At 38.6% G+C, this 17397-nt stretch overlaps 2 protein-coding genes across 5 annotated transcripts in view; one reads left to right on the top strand and one right to left on the bottom strand.

The window, feature by feature from the left end:
* Positions 1-10685, bottom strand: part of Cstl1 (cystatin like 1) — a 49763-nt gene extending 39078 nt beyond the window's left edge. The window contains exons 1-4 of one of the 4 annotated variants that reach the window (XM_078051322.1): positions 8545-9431; positions 6764-7333; positions 3706-4173; positions 2453-2501 (exon numbers count right to left, since the gene is read on the bottom strand). The gene's annotated coding sequence lies outside the window, so the exon portion shown is untranslated. Of the gene's footprint in view, positions 1-2452; positions 3684-3705; positions 7334-8544; positions 9432-10236 lie in introns of those variants that run through there. The other 3 variants (XM_078051321.1, XM_078051324.1, XM_078051323.1) reach the window with 3 other exon arrangements.
* Positions 9209-17397, top strand: part of Napb (NSF attachment protein beta) — a 47111-nt gene continuing 38922 nt past the window's right edge. The window contains exon 1 of the mRNA XM_005334600.5: positions 9209-9400. Coding sequence (XP_005334657.1) covers positions 9303-9400 — 98 coding nt within the window. The 5' untranslated portion in view covers positions 9209-9302. The remainder of the gene's footprint in view (positions 9401-17397) is intronic.

Here is a 17397-nt window from a genome sequence, read left to right on the forward strand (position 1 = left end):
TTGCCCATTTTTCTATTTGGTTGTTTGTGTGCCATTGATTTGTGGATTTCTTCAGCCTTGATAAATTCCTTTGGGTATATATGTTACAAATATCTTTTTCTGGGTTGTAGCTTGTCTTTTCATTTTATTTATGGCACATTGGTAGAAAGAAGTTCTTTACTTAATGGAGTGAAAATATTGATTTTCCCCTCTTCTGGTTTACATTTTTGATGTCTCATTTAGGAACTCAAGGTCATAGAGCTTGTTTCACTAAAGCTACTTTCCTATATTTTCTTTCAAACATTTTAAAGTTTAGCATTACCCATTTATGTCTATAATCCTTCTGGATTTTGTGCGTAGTATGATTTCTAAAATATAGTTCAGATTTTTTGTATCTATGGTTATGAGTAAGGGTGCCCTACCATTGTCCTTTTCCATATTGTCCTTTTCTAGTTTAAGTGTCAAAGTCACACTGGCCTCGTTCAATGAGTTGAGGAATGTGTCACTCAGGGTCTCCATAGTAAACAGAGGTATACTGGCAACAGACAAGTTCAGGAGTGCTTATTTACAGAATGTCTGCACAATGATGTAGGTGCAAGGGAACCACAGTTCACTGCAGCCATGGCAGCCAGGCCAGCAGTCCTTGGACTGAAGAATGAGGGGACCAGAGGAAAAAATCAGAGTCAGAAAGTACTGGTTTGCCACACCGTAAAAGAACCAGGGGAGAAATATTGACCTTACTCACCTTCTCTCCTCTTTCTTATACCTGAGCCCTTTGTTGGCCAAACACAATCAGATATCACAGGACTCAACAGTCCTGAGGTAGAAAGCAGCATACAGTAGGTGTATTTGTCAGGGTTCCCCAGAGACAGAGCCAGTAGGAATATACTTGTGTGCATATGATGGATGTATGCATGTATGTGTGCGTACATGAAGTGTGTACATATATGCATATGTATATGCATATTTGGTTATATACATCATGTGTGTAATATGCAGGTGCATATACACACATGGGCTATACATGTGTGCACATATATATGAGCATGTGTGTATTATGTGGGTGTATGCATGAGTATATGCACACACCTGTGCATATACATATGAATGTGCATCCCTGAGTGTATGTACATGCTAATAAGTGTGTGTACATATATGTATGTGTGTGCATGTGCATATGTGTGTATATACATCTGCACATGTACATGTGTACATATATGTGTGTGCATGCACATGTGTTTGTACATAAGTATATATGAAGCGATTTATTCTAAGGACTTGGCTCACACAATTATGAAGGATGAGAAGTCGACATTCTGCCATTTGCAAGGTGGAGATACAGAAAGCCCATACATAAAATCCCAAAAAGGAAAAAAATGGTACTAAACAGAATGTGAAAGGGACACTTGTTAAAAGTATGAGAACTGGAACAAGAAGGCAGAGAACACTGTGACCTTAGCTGGGAATGTATGTGTCAGAACATTCATGTTTTTCACCACTCTGAGTATATCCAGGCATGACTGTAAAAGCATCGAAAGTTGTGGTTTTAAGATTACAAATATACTTAAGTGGATTTGCAAATATGTAATCCACGAATAATAATGATAGGCTGTAATTTCAAAGCTAGTAACTGCAATGCAGAGCAGGTTTACATTGACTCAGTTTCCAACTGACTATGAAGGATTGCCAGTACTACCCATTAAATAAGCCTGGCACAGTGTGGTCCAGCTAAGTAAACTCTCTCACTTTTCAGAACGAATGTGAATATTTTCCATAAGAGCCAAATTTGATACAACTCAAACATGACACAATGGGAAAGGGTTATGTAAAATGCAAAGCATTCAATCATTGGCAATTAACAATTAGTCATGTGTCGTGTTATGACTTGGACAATGAAATATCCTGAGTCTGAGGGGCTACTGGGAGGTGGTGGAACCTATAAGAGATAGGCCCTAGTAGAAGGAAATTGGGTCTTTGGGGGCATGCCCTTGAAGGGAATAGTGGGACCCCCTGGCCCTTTTCTCTTTTTGCTTCCCAGCTGCCATGACGTTAACAGTCTTTACCTCCACATACTCCTTTCTATGATGTACTATGCCACTATAGGCCCAAAGCAACAGAAAAAGTGACCATGAACTGAACCATGAACCAAAATAAGTATTTCATCCTTTTAAATTTGTTTTCTTAGAAATTTTGTTTTTTTTTGCTGGGGGGTATTGGTGATAAAAGCTAACATGTCATTTAATGACAGGAAAACATTCTGAGAAATGTGTCATTAGGAAAATTGTCATTGTGAAAATATCATATAGTTACACAAGCTAAGATGGCTACAGTGTTACTAGGCAATATAAATCTTATGAGACTACTGTCACATATGTTGTTCATCATTAACCAAAATGTCATTGTGTTAGTCAACTTTTCTATTACTAGAATGAAATAATTAACTTATAAAGACACAAGGTTAATTCTGGCTCACCATTTTGGAGGTTTCAGTTTGTGGTCAGATGGATCCACTGCTTTTGGGTCTATGACAAGGTAGCACATCATGGCAGGAAGCAAGTAGTGAAACAAAGAGAGAGATAGGAAGGGGATGAGTCCAACTATTCCCTTAAAAAACACACCCTCGGTGACCTAAGAACTTCTAAGCCTCACCTCTTAAAGTTTCTACCACCACTACTGCACCATGCTAGGGAATAGCCTTTAACATATATAGCTTTGGGAGATAGTCCAGATCCAAAACATAACAGTTGTTATGTAGCACATGACTAAAATTACAAAGATTTATAGCAACACAAAAAACATGCTTCATAAACAAAAAATATAACCTACAAACCTACACCTTAATAATGAGTATATATTTGGAAGTTTGATGCATGAAGATAAGAATACATATGTTAAAAATGAAAACACTCTCAATAGTTATGTAGAATTATGGGTGAATATCTTTTTCCCAAAAAATTTCTTTGTAACATTAAATAATAAGGTGAAAGAAAATTAAAGGGCCTGGGGGAAAAAAATCACTTTTCTTTCTAAGCAATTATGTCTGCAGCTCAGAACCATAGATTTGAGAAGATCTATCTTAAATATAATGAGAAAGATCTTAGAATATACCATATTAAATTGTCTATTTCATTATATTCCTATTTGCCATCCTTAAAAGCACCAAGATAACTTCAAATTTGTTAATAGACTTTTATACCAACTAATAAAAAGAATATCATTAACCAATGACAATATATAAATAATATGTATTTTCATGTATTTACTATTTATTATGTTTTATCTAAGATACTTATGAATATTTAAGTTTACCTTTTTCTAATTTATTTGGTCCAAATTTTACAGAATAATTTCTTAAAGAAATGTTAAATTAAGCCAGGCAAGTTGGTGCATGCCTGCAATCCCAGCGGCTCAGGAGGCTGAGACAGGAGGATTGCAAGTTCAAAGCCAGCCCCAAAAAAAGCAAAGTACTAAGCAATTCTCAGTGAGACCTTGTCTCTAAATAAAATACAAATAGGGCTGAGTATGTGGCTCAGTGGTAATCCCTGAATTCAATCACCAATACCCCCCAGCAAAAAAAAAAAGAAATATTAAATTATATTTTAAAAGCTGCATCTGGGATTATTTGTAGCAATTTGGAAATAATGTAAAATATCAACTCCCCTACACACAAATACACACAAGCAAATTAATGATGTTTTGAAAAGTTTTCAATTAAAAAAGACATACCTAATTATTCCTCTGAAATTTGCCATTCATAGGTTGTGGGATTTTGCAAGTCCATGAAGAAAATAAAAAGAATTCACTGTAAGCAAAACAATTAAATTCTGTTTCTAAAGCTGCACAATCTTTGTTATCAATTGTATTTCTTCTTCTGTGAAGTGTCTGTTCATTTATTGACTGGGTTATTTAGGTTTTTTGGTGTTAAGCTTCTTTTGAGTTTTTTATATATCCTGGAGATTAATGCTCTCTATCTGAGGTGCATGTGGTAAAACTTCTCTTCCATTCTATGAACTCTCTCTTCATGTTATTGTTTCCTTTGCTGAGAAGTGGCTTTTTAGTTTAAATCCATCCTATTTATTGATTCTTGATTTTATTTCTTATGCTTTAGGAATCTTGTTAAGTCGGATTCCAAGTTGACATGAAGATTTGGGCCTACTTTCTCTTCTATTAAGCTCAGGGTCTCTGTTCTAGTGCCTATAGAGAAATGCAAATGAAAACTACTCTTAAGATTTTTATCTCACTCTAATCAGAAAAGCAATTATCAAGAATACAAGCAACAACAATCTGAAGCAAGGAATAATGGCCCAGGGCGAAGCTGCCCCAGAAGTAACCCCCATTTCCCTCAGCAAACTCTCCTCTTTGTGTGACTACCTACTACCACCAGAGCACACCATAGCCCTGACCCGGGGTCAGCGAGGGCTGCAGGCTATGACCTGTACAGTGCTTATGATTATAGAATACCACCTATGGAGAAAGCCCTTGTGAAAACAGACGTTCAGATAGCTCTTCCTTCTGGGTGTTATGGAAGAGTAGCTCCACGTCCTGGCTTGGCTGCAAAACACTTCATCGATGTAAGAGCTGGTGTCATAGATAAAAATTATAGAGGAAATGTTAGTGTTGTGTTATTTAATTTTGGCAAAGAAAAGTTTGAAGTAAAAAAGGATGATCAAATAGCACAGCTCATTTGTGAAGAGATTTTTTTTATCCAGATAAAGACACTGAAAGGGATTCAGGAGGTTTTGGTTCTACTGGACAGAATTAAAATTTAGGTCAAGTATAGAAAATGAAAATGTTATTTTCTTCTTAAAAATAAAGACTTTCTGCTTAAACTGTTAGTATTTTGCATGACTATAAAGCTAGCTTTAGCTTCTAAAAGTTTACTTTTTTACGATAAAGGAAAGAGTTCCTTTGTTAGTATCACATGGAAACTTTCTTGCATTTTCTTCAGTTTATGGTTGTATGTAAATCTGCTTTATAGTAATCTAATGCAAATTTTTTTAAAAATCAAATGTACATTAATTTCAAAATTTTTAAAAATATTCAATTAGTCATATCCTTTCAACTTAAAAAAAAAGAATACAAGCAGTAATAAATGTTGGTGAGGATGTGGGGGAAAAGGTACACTCATACATTGCTGGTGAGACTGCAAATTGGTGCAACCATTATGAAAAGCAGTATGGAGATGCATCAGAAAACTTGGAACAGAACCACCATTTGACCCAGCTATCCCACTCCTTCATATATACCCAAAGGATTTTAAATTAGCATACTACAGTGACACAGCCACATCAATATTTATATATACACAGCTCAATTCACAATAGCTAAACTATGGAACCAACCTAGCTGCCCTTCAACAGATGGATAAGAAAAATGTGGTATACATACACAGTGGAAATTACTCAGCCTTAAAGAATGAAATGATAACATTTGCTGGTAAGTGGGTGGAGCTGGGAATATCATGCTAAGCGAAATAAGCCAATTCCAAAAAACCAAAGGCTGAATGTTTCTCTGATATGCAAATGCTAATTCACAATAAGGGAAGGGGAGCTAGGGAAAAATAAAGTTACTTTGGATCAGGCAGAGGGCAAGTGAAGGGAGGGGAGGGGGAATAAGGATAGGAAGGATAGTAGAATAAATCGGACACTAATACCCTATGTGCATATATGATGACGTTAATGGTGTGATTCCACGTCATGTACAACCAGAAGAATGAGAAGTTATACTCCATTTATGTATGATGTGTCAAAGTGGATTCCACTGTCATTCATGTATAATAATAAAAAATATTTTTAAAAAGTTGCACAATCTTATTCACATTTATGGAAGATATTTATTTTCATTAATGTGTTGCTTAATGATTTTGAATGAATAACCTTTTGGAATGGACTCTATTCTTCCCTACTTTCTCAAGCATAGCACACTGCTTTAGAATGGTCTGGCACGGAGCCACTCTACCATTTGTAGCCAAAACAAAGGCTGAAATGTCATGAAAGGGGGCAGCTGAAGACTCTGGCAGTAGCCTCAGGAGAGCAAGACCACTGTGAGGAGGGCTGCTCCTCAGCCTTGGGGCTCCAGCTTTATAACTTGCTCAACATAATCAGAGTGGACATAGTGAGGACTTTCTCACCTACCAATGGTTTTAATCTATCTACAAATCTGTTGAAATTCCCTGGCCCTTATCCAGAGTTGGTGTTGATTTATCTCTGCTTGAATGTTTGTAAGCTTTATCAACTTGTTTCAGTGTAGAAAGTGATGCCCTATAACTTTCAATATCATAAAAGGTATATCCATCTGTCAGGAGTGTGATTTGAATCACACAGTGGCACGCCTGCACTGGGAACTTCTTGTGCAAAGATGCAAGTTAAGACTGCCCAGTTGCTATGGTGACATCCTGCTTAAAGGAAGTTTTGTGCAAGCCAAGGGACTATCAGTCTTGACCTTGAGTTCAGACACCAGCTGCCAGGGGTAGAGAATTATGAGCACAAAAAGACAATTATAATAGAACTTCGTCCTTCAGACTGCTTGCTTTGAAGAAACTTTCTCACAGAAACCCCCCTTGATGTTAAAACCTATATAATAAATGTGCTGAGCTAGCTCTGGGTCATGCATCCCTCATCATGGGATGAAGCACCACCCAGCCCCAGCTTTTCTGTGTATCTGTTTGTCGTTTCTCTATCCCCCATTGCTTTTTGCCAATTTCAAAATTAATGGCTTGCAGGTTGCAGCACCCATATGCCAAAAATCCTCTTTCCCCTTCTAGAACACATGCAGATGGCCACACCTGTGACCCACACAGGCCATTTTCTGACCCTGCTTCTCTTAAGAGAGAGGTCTTCTTAGAGGGCTTCAGTGCTGCCTCTGTGGACAACCCCTTGGAATGGGTATGTGGACATTTCTTCTAATGTAGCCTCCTGTGTGCTGATTCAGACTGAGAGACTATGTGTCCACCCCAATCTGCTCCTGGGAAAAGGTAAGCAGGCTCAGTTTTGTTCTTCCTTGTCCAAGGTGCGTATTTTCCTGCTTGATCTCAGAAAATGACTGAAGCTTATTCCCCTCTTTTCTTAATAAATGTCCAGAGCTATAAGTCAAGATGCTATAGTTCTAATCATTGTCCCCCAAAGGTCCATGTGTTCAACACTTGAACCCTAGAGAGGTGCTTTGGGAAGGCATTGTGAACCTTTAAGATATATGTCTTAGCAGGACGTCCTTAGATCATTGGGGTCGTTCCCTTAAAGGGGTTTGGGGGATCCATGGCCCTTCTTGTCTTTCTCTTGACTCATGATGTAAGTGATTTCCTCCAACATGTGCAGCTGCCATGATATTCCAGTAGGAGAAAGTGCCCATAGACTTCCTGTAAGAAAGAAGAGAATGAGGTAAATAATCGGAAACAACAAACTCTGCTGACTACAGATTTAAGAGTCTAGAATTGTGATCTTCAGGATGGAGGTAGAGGGCTAGGGATGCAGCTCAGTGGTACAGCACTTGCCTTGTGTAAGGTCCTAGGTTCCATTTCCAGCATAGTGGGGAAAGGAGAAGTACTCCCTATATTAGGGGTGGAAAATTCTTTTTTTAAATCTGCACTCCAACTCCAAGAGATACTGACATTAAAAGATAGTGGTCTAGGGATCAGTATTTTCTGAATATCCAGCATAGCTTCTTTGTTGAGCCAGATTTGGGAACTGTTTTTTTTTTTTTTTTTTTTAAAGAGAGTGAGAGGAGAGAGGAGAGAGAGAGAGAGAGAGAGAGAGAGAGAGAGAGAGAGAGAGAGAGAGAGAGAATTTCCAACATTTATTTTTTAGTTCTCAGCGGACACAACATCTTTGTTGGTATGTGGTGCTGAGGATCGAACCCGGGCCGCACGCATGCCAGGCGAGCGCGCTACCGCTTGAGCCACATCCCCAGCCCTTGGGAACTGTTTTGATCAACACAGTAATAACTTGGGAGTTTTTGAGTTGGCCCAACATGCTCATATACTGCTCTACTTTGCAGATGCCTCTGTCCACTTTTTGCAGCCATTCCTCTCTTTGCTCATGAATTTACTGCCACCTCCAATTTCCCGCCTTTTCCCCTATTTTGCTCCAAAACACACAAATTCTGCTCCAAAACACACAAATCAGTTTTTCAAAGTCATTATAATGCACATAGTAACTGCAAATAAGCTGTCCACAAAGAATTGAGATTTCCTTCTCTCTCTAGAATGTCCTGTGGTGTATGGACTTAGTGACATGCTTTACTAACTTTTCCTTCTAAGGTTTTGGCCCCTCTTGCTTTGCTTTGTAAAAACAGGCTTCATTTTCTTATGTAAATTTTGTTTACCAGAACCCACAGTGTATTTATTTAATAGCTTAAAATTGTCATAAATTCTCATTTCTGATATAAAAGTGATATAAAATTAAATATAAGTGATTTTTATGTTTGCTTTACCATCTCTGCTTTAGCATTACCAAACACAAATGGCCTAGAAATTATGTTAAGAAATAATTCCCTCTGGAACAATCCTGGAAACCATTGGCACAGTATTGCTATCTATGGATACTTCTCTTAGGAGATTATAAGTCTTACCAGCAGATAGGGATTTTGTTCCAGGAGATCCACCCTCTGTGGCAGGCATTATGTAAGGGATAAAAACACTCAAGGGCTCACATCCACTTAATAGAATTCAGTCAATAAAAAGTAGACCGTACAAATATGGCATATATTCATTTCTAATGAAGGAGGAAAGGACCAACAAAAAGTTGCAGTTAGGAGAAAATCAGAAACAACTTTGAATTTATATCAGGAAGATGAGCATTCTTAGACGTCTTGTTCTGAGACATAAAAATAACTTCGCCAGCTGTTACTCCTATTTTGGAGAGTTGTGGGGTGGGCATCACATGGTTGATGAAATTGCTCTCAGTGGCTGCATTAGACTTCGTTTTGCAGGAGGCTGAGAATTGCTTCGTCCATCTCAAGTTGAGCAGGGAATCCTGATGCTGTATGTTTTAAGTTATCTTTACAGGAAGCCACAGGTCCTTTTCCAACTCCCCATTCTTAAAACATTCAAGTCCACCTAGGCTCCGGACACCTCCCTAGGGCCACGCCCCCAGCTCCAGAGCTGGGGAGTCAACGGTCTGAAAACCCGGCACCCGGCCTTGCCCAACGGCCTTCTGGGAACTGTAGTCGAGCCTCTCGCGTCTCCGCAGCCAGGGCAGGGTCGCGGACTACAAATCCCAAAAGGCCTTGCGCCCCGCGCCTGCGTTCCCGCGACCGTGAGAGAGGGCGAAGGCGCCGCGGGCGCTCCTGAGCCGCCGGAGCAGGCTGAGTGGACTGCAGCGGCTGACATGGACAACGCCGGGAAGGAACGAGAGGCGGTGCAGCTGATGGCGGAGGCCGAAAAGCGAGTCAAAGCCTCCCACTCTTTTCTCCGAGGGCTGTTCGGGTGAGCAGCAGAGTGTGCGTGCCCTAAGGGATCTCCGTACCGGGCCCCCTCCCCAGCCGGCAGCCACCGCAGAGTCTCCCACTCGCTCCCTGTGTCCCCCAGAACGTACCTGAAAGCCCTCAGCTCCCAAAGCCCTCTAGAGAACCCCCTCATATCCTCAGCGACCCCTTAAGTCCCCCAGAACGCCCCCGAGGTGCTAGGTGACCTCCGGCGAACCCCTTGGGGCCCCCAGCATCCTCCGTGGGGCCCCCAGAACGTTCCCGGAACCTTTGGGCCCCACATGCCTTCCAGAGACCCCTCTTGGCCTCCAGTGCCACTTTATAGGCTCCTGGGGGCCCTATGCGCCCTCTAGATACTCTCCTCAGGCCCTCGGTGTCTCCCTGGGTCCTGGAGAGTGAACCCGGGGCCCTATATGACCTCCAGAGAAGCCCCTTGGATATGAAGAGCACTGGGGCATTCTGGAGGGCCAGGAAGACCCTGCTAGGACCCCCAATGCCTCCCTCAGTCCTCCCAAACGCCCACCCGGACCCTTTGACCCCACGCTCCCTCTAGAGACCCCCTCCTGCGTTCTTAGAACGTGCATAGGGATCTCCAGTCTCCGCGCATACTTCAGAGCCTTCAACACGCCACGCTTTCGGAATCCCCAGAACCTTTTAGGGGCCCTTAGTCCCCCACACGTCCGCAGAGAACCCCTGGGGTTCTCCAGGAGTCCAAGCACTCCTGGAAACCCCCAGAGGTTCTCAGCCACCATCTGCCCTCCAGAGACCTCCGGGTACCCACTCCCCATTCCCTTCGGCCCCGGAGGTGGCCGCGCGTTGGTGCGCAGGGACCCATACCTTCAGTAGCTAATGCTGGCAAAGGACCCCACTGGCGTGGCGGGTGGGATTTTGCTTTTGGCCGCCTTTAAGCCCACATTGGATAGTGGCGTCGAGGGAGGGGCAGTCAGGGGACTCATCCTGGCGCCTGCCCAAGAGTCTGGTGGCTGTCCGCTGGGGTGCAAGGGGTGGAGCCCCCATTCCAAGCGGTCGTGCAACCGCTGGCCTCTGCCCAGGGGCCTTGTGCCCAATGGTCATTTAGTAGATACTTCTTGGATGGAGAAATGCATTTCCTCAGCATAGTATTTTTCCTTTGCCAAAGATTGATTCATAGCCAGGGCCTCCTGTTTGATTAAGGATAACGCAGCTCTTATTTTAAGTCAGGATCTTTTGGGAAATCCCATTAATTTCCTGTAATTCTTCCACACTGTCCTTGGGAAGGTTTTAAATTCAGACCTCTTGAAAAGCAGAGGTTGCACTGGCAGCTTGTTGAAGAAATCTGGGTTGTTGATTCTGTGAATGATTCAGCTGTTTAAGATGTCAGTGGCAGAAATTTTGTGTGTGCATGCTTTCTTTTTTTCCTTTTGAAAATGAAAAATCCTCTGCCATCACCGAGAGCAAATTTTTATTCTTGAGAAGGACCAGTGGTATACATATTTAGCCGTTGCATTATAGACACAATTTTATTTCTATACAAATTCAATTGGCACTCTTAGTTCAGAAAACACACTCAATAGGTTTTGACTTCTTTTTGCCAGCCTGATTCTATACAGTGCCTGGTAGTGCAGCCTGTAAAGATTCATAAAGAAAAGAGGCCCTGTCCTCAAGGACACATAGCTGGTTTCTAAATCTCTCGTGTGATATGTGGGTTGAAAATATGGCTATAAATTATGTATTGTATTTCTCCTTTAAAGTTGTTAAGAGTATTGACTAGTATTTGGTACTAATGCCAAATAATAACACTTTTTCAATTCACAAAACATTTAAAATTTATGCAGATAAAATTTAATGCCATAGCTTCTCACACTGGGAGGTGATCAGTGTATTAAATCAGGATATGCTTGCAGGCGAGAATTTGTACTTGGCAGAGGAAAAAGCATGACAGTGCTGAATGCTTGTCTCAATACAAAAACTCCATTTGGTCAAAAGGTATTTTGTTGTGTTGGAAAAGTAGGTCAAATCTTGAGCCAAAAATCCTAAAAAGTATTTTTAAGAACCTTTTTGTTTTTAAAGAAACATCTCTTTGACTGTTGTTACCCTGTCTTATTGTCAGGCCATATAGGAAAACTTCATCATTTATACTCAGTTGGCACAAAAGCTGTTGCATTCTGTGTCTGACACATAGGCACAGCTGGTCAGTTTATTATCCTAGCTTTGAGAACTGGTTTGCTTTTCTGTGCCTCAGTCTCTGCTATAGATGGGGATATGACTAGTACATGTTCTAATTTGTGAGGATCAGCAAGTTTATGTTTGTAAAACATTTAGACCGTGGATTTGGAGATGATTAAGGGAATATTAATGTGCATATTTATCAAAACTTTAAAATATTGTCAACTTCATTACTTATCAAGGAAGCATAGGGCCAAATGGATTAAGTGACTTTCCCAAGATTTCAGAACCAAAGACTTGGTCATTGACCTTTTAGTGAAATAAACACCTGAAAATCCTAACCAGGTGAAGTACCATGCAAGTGTTGTTTGTGTTCTGGGGACTGTGTTATATCCAGTGATATTTGACTCCTGAAAAGTTCTGGGAAAGAATAATACTTGGAGTTTCATGAGTTTTATTAATACTATATAATTACTTGAAGTAAAAAACTGGACTTAGTTTCACTATTTTAATAGAAAGACTAAGATATAAATTACCACTAAACAGGGAAGAGAGGTGGGAGGGAATGGGAGGGAGAAGGGGAATTGCACGGAAGATGGAAGGAGACCCTCATCGTTACACAAAATACATATATGATGGTGTGAGGAGGAAGGGAAAAAAAAGAGAAAAATGTCTCACAGTAGATTGGGTAGAGAGAGGAGAGGGGAGGGGGGGGGGGATAGGGAGGGCAGCCGAATACAACAGACACTAATATTGCTATATGTATATACATGGCTGTATAACCAATGTGATCCTGCAATCTGTACACGTGGAAAAATGAGAATTCATACCCCATTTGAATCAAATGTATGATATGTCAAGATCATTGTATTGTCTTGAGCAACTAATAAAATAATAAATAAATAAATAAAAGACTAAGATATATATCTTATTATATAGATATTATATCAATTTTAAATGTTTAGAGTCCTTTGTTACATGTGGCATCATATGTTCTTGTAAGCATCACCTTTCTTGACTGGAATATGTGTCACTCTACCCTGACTTCCTCCCCATTATCCTGTATTTAAAATATTATAGTCTGTCTCTTTGTCATACTCCTGAATTAACAACACAGAATTAATAACACACATATTGACCTGAGCACCAGCAGAGCTCACATATTTAAGAACTGATTAGCTGGTGCTTTCAAGGGGATAGGTGTTACTTTGAAGAGGTGGCGCCTATTAAAAGATACTTGGCATATTGCAGGTTTCTTCACATATCACAGATATTCTTAATATTCTAACTGCAGATTAAAGCCTTTCATTAGTTCACCTCCTCCTTTACTCAGTATTTACCCCCCACCCACACTGCTTTTTATAGCATTATTGTATTCTCAGTGCTATTCCATAGCTCTTGTTTTTTTGTTGCTTTTAGAAAAATTAAATAAAAATATTCATCGATACAAGAAAACATCAAATAATTGTTCTGTGTGTAATACACAAATCCATTATTTGTCTGCTTGGTAGGCAAGGTGTCAGTGTTCTTTCCCAAAAGATTCCCCCTTCCCCACTACCTGCAATCCCCCTATAAGGGATGCAAAATTGCAAGAAACCACTGTTAATTAGTGTTCTGTTTTTCTGTTTGACTGCAAGTTAGTTAAATAATGTTTTTGTAGCTATGGAATCAAACCTTACTTTTTCTGAAGGCTGTAGTATAATATAGTGAAACTGCTACCAAAAGAATTGTGTTGTCATTTAATTTGTTGCCACAAATGAGCTATGGAATTTTGTAGTTAATTTCAAATTCTAATTTAGAATCTTAATGAATTACTAGTATGATCTTAAATTGGCCTGAGTCTGACAGTAAGAGTTTTGAATTGGAAAGATCTCTTTACAAGCTTACCATCTTGTTGCTAGGAGACCATAGATTGAGGATTAGTAACCTTACCAATGCATATCAAGAAAGTGGTACTTAAGAATGACAGTGGAAAGATGTTCCTGATAATGCTATCTTCCCCCTTTTTTTTTTCAGTGTTCTCAATCCCAGAGGTTATTTTTTTAAAAAGCTAAAAATCTGGCAGTGTCATTGTAAATTTACTGAAGATCCTTACAATCTATAAGCGATTTGTAAAAATTGAGAATATTTCTTAGCATTGTAAGCTCTTATCAGTATTCTTCACTAGGCTTTTTCAATGAAGATTGTATATCTAAGTTTTTCCACAATATAATGGACCATATGGTAGCCTTCATAAAACATTTAAGTCTTTCTCAAGTTGTGATTCATATTCAAATGTAGATTGAATTTTTTAAAAATCATTAATTTCAGATTTATTTATAGAGACAAGTGATATAGTATAAGCCAATACATGTATATTTCTTATAATTTAAGAACTAGAATAATGTACATGCTAGATATATTATATTTAAGAAATAGAATACAAATTATATGTGGGAAGATAATGCATGGACTTTGGCTCTAGTTTACTATTTTAGTGACCAAAGCTTAGTAAGTTAAACTTGGAGCTTCTGATTATTTTAGCTTTCAAATGGGCAGAGGGATAGTCATTGTTCGGATTGAATGAGGTGTGAGAATGCTTAGTCAGCTGCTCAGAGCTGTGTAACTGTTCATTATAATCATTTAGTTTTCTGATTTTATGTCAAGTTACAATTTGTATATCAAATCATAAGTTCTCTGCAGTGGCTCTTTTCTGTTTGCAGCTTTGCATTGTTTGCTGTATCTCTTGTTTTGGAAGTCTGTTTTGAAGAGAGATCTCACAGTGATGGTGTATGGCTCCTTGGGAGTCTGTCCTCTTTGATTGTTGTGTCCTAACTCTCACCTAGTTTGTGGCATGCACTAGGCACTTGGTCACTGTTGGTGGAGAGACTGAATATATTAATGTTAATCCTGTTTTGTTTTGTGTTTTCCTTTAAGAGCAAAGGGTGTACCATAGTAGTTGCACATAGTAGAAAGGTACAAAGTAGTGTAAAGGGTTTCAGTTGAACAGTAAAATTCTTCCACAATCTTCCCTCTTCTTTTTTTTTTCTTTTTCCCTCTTCTGATGGTTACCGTCATAATTCTAAAAAATTTCAGAACATTTCTACTTATAATTTCTTCATCAATATCGATACTGAAAATGTTACAGAATTTACATGATTTCCATTTTTTCTTTGGCCTTCTGATTTTACTTAGTTATTTCTCAATCTTCAGACATTCCCTTTTATATATAAACAATATTTAAACCTGTAATTCTGGATCTATGCTGATTAATGAGTGTCCAGGACACTGGATTACCCTAGTTATCGGAGACTTTACATGTTATTTTTAGACCTTTACGTTGTGTTCATTTGATTAGATGATAAAGTCAGTAAAGCATTTTGTACCTTCAAGTAATTTTTAGGGACTAATACGGTTCACAGTGAAGAAACTTGGAAGTACAATTTCAGAATAACTATTTCTGTATTTAAATGCAGCTTAGTGTAAATAATAATAATTTAATTGAAATCTAATAAATCAATATGTTCTTAGCTTAAATTATTTTTTCATGGTAAGCAATTATCTGTTGATCCTGCTTTACTGCTTGTTTCCATTAGGCATTATTGTTGTATTTTGAAGGCCTTTTCAGTATCTGTAGAGGTAAACCTTTTGCTCCTTTAGAGTTACTGCTGTGGTTAAATTTGTTTTACTTAACAATTTTTTGGTGTATAGTCTTTATCAGGTTGTAATGTTGATGTTACAGGTGCCTCATAAAAAAAAAAAAAAAAAAAAAAAATGGAGGAGCCAGGCATGGTGGTGCACACCTGTAATCCCAGCAGCTCAGGAGGCTGAAGCAGGAGGATTATGAGTTCAAAGCCAGCCTCAGCAACTTAGTAAGGCCCTAAGCAACTCAGTAAGACCTTGTCTGTAAATAAAAATAAAAAAAGGGCTGGACATGTGGCTCAGTGGTTGAGTGCCCCTCAGTTAAATCCCCAGTACCCCTCAGGGCCCCCCAAATAACATGTAGGAGTAGAATCCACTTATTGTGAAACCATTGAGTGTTTTGGTGGTATTTCTTTGGTAACTTTCTGTTTGTTTGGTTTTTTCTTTGGAATTTGGAGTGTTCAACTTTTCTATTTGTATTGAGGTATGTTTTGATAAAGTATTTTTCTAGGAAAATTTTTATGTAAGTTTTTAAAACTTTACTTACAGAGTTCTACAACTGTTCTATTTCAATAGTTCTTGTCACTCTTATTTTTGTATCTTGTCACTCTTTCCTCTCTTTTTCCTTGATTCTTTTGATCCTTTCTCTCCAATTAGTATTTTGATTTATTCCACTGGTTTCATGTCTTCTGCCTTATAAAATTCTGCTTTACCTTTATTACTTTATTTCAACTTTATTTTACTTTCTTTTGTTTTTCCTGCAGGCTGTTTTTGGGAAAGAGATATTAATTTGTTGTTTCCATGTTAGTATGGATCCAAATATTTATGGTTTTATTTACAAACTGTAGATCTTTATGTATGATGTCTTCATTTTGGTTTGTTTTCCCTCTGATCCAAGAGTTATTGATCAGTTGTTTAAGGCAGAAGAGCCTTTTTTTGTATACGAATTTCTGGTTTTACTTTATTATGATTAGACAACTTCTTGAGATTTTTTTTATTTTTGCCACCTAATATGTGTTTGTGTTTCATGAATGACAGGGTGAATATTCTCTTATCAGAGGTTGATAGAGATCTGTAAAATCGAATTACTGATTATATTGTCTGTGTCTTCTTTGTCTGTATTTATATATCTATCTAATCTGCTTTGGAATAAAGGGATGTATTAATGTCTCCTATAATTATTTTTTTGATTCTTGCATCTTTTGTAGTTTCTGATTTATGAAAATAACTACTGTGCTCTGATACATACATATTCACAACTAATATGTATAATTTTGTTAATTTTATGTTTAGCATTATGAAGTGAACTTTATCGCATTTAATGCTTTGAAGCTCAAATTCTGCTTTGTCTGATTTCAGGATAGTAATCTCTGTTTTCTTGTAGTTTGTATTTGTCTACTTTAGGACTGCGTTATGTAAGAGGATCATAACTTGTCCAGTTGCCACATGCTCTGTGCTGGCCAGCTCCCTCTCCCCTCGGAGCCTGTGGAAGCCATGTGACTGATTTGAGGAGGTATCAGTGGAAGAGACAGGTGATCCTTCTGATCCAAAGTATAGGGACTACCAAGGCAGCTGCCATGGGTTTTCCTTCCCACCCCTGCTTCGTAAGAAAATAAGAATATATCCCAGATAGATACTTTCCAGAATAAAGAATGGTGACACTTAGAGAAAGAACCAATAGCCATAATCAGCCTGCAGTAATCAGGAAAGTGAGCAAGATACACCTTTGGGAGATGTTGGGGTTATTTGTTGTTGTGTCAAGTCTAAAAAAGCCAATTGATATATTTGGTATACTTTTGGCTATTTTAAGACTTACAGAATGGCTTTTAGTTGTGTTTCTTGTACTGTGTTTCTTTTCCCTTCATTTAATTGTCATTCACTTGGTTGTTTTCGTTTTTCTCCTCTATAACAGTAGAACCTATTCTTTTCTAAGATAAAATAAAGACTTCATTTCTGAGATGATTTTATCTGTCTTTCAAGAATGTATAACAAAACTTCATCTTATTTTTTGTACATTTCTGGTCTGAGTTTATATTTTTACTTTTATGATGTACTTATATCTGCAAGATTTTGTTAAATATTTAAATCATATGGGGTTGTTGTTTTCCTCTGCTTTGTGGTTGTTTTGGGAAGTACATTTTTGTCAGCTGCAGTTTTCCTTCTTACTTCATAGATGGTAGCTTTTGTGAATACTGCTTCTCTTTTCTGTTAAATGTTGTCAAGTTTCCCAGG

The sequence above is a fragment of the Ictidomys tridecemlineatus genome, chromosome 5 (assembly GCF_052094955.1).
Source record: "Ictidomys tridecemlineatus isolate mIctTri1 chromosome 5, mIctTri1.hap1, whole genome shotgun sequence".
Lineage (NCBI taxonomy): Eukaryota > Metazoa > Chordata > Mammalia > Rodentia > Sciuridae > Ictidomys > Ictidomys tridecemlineatus.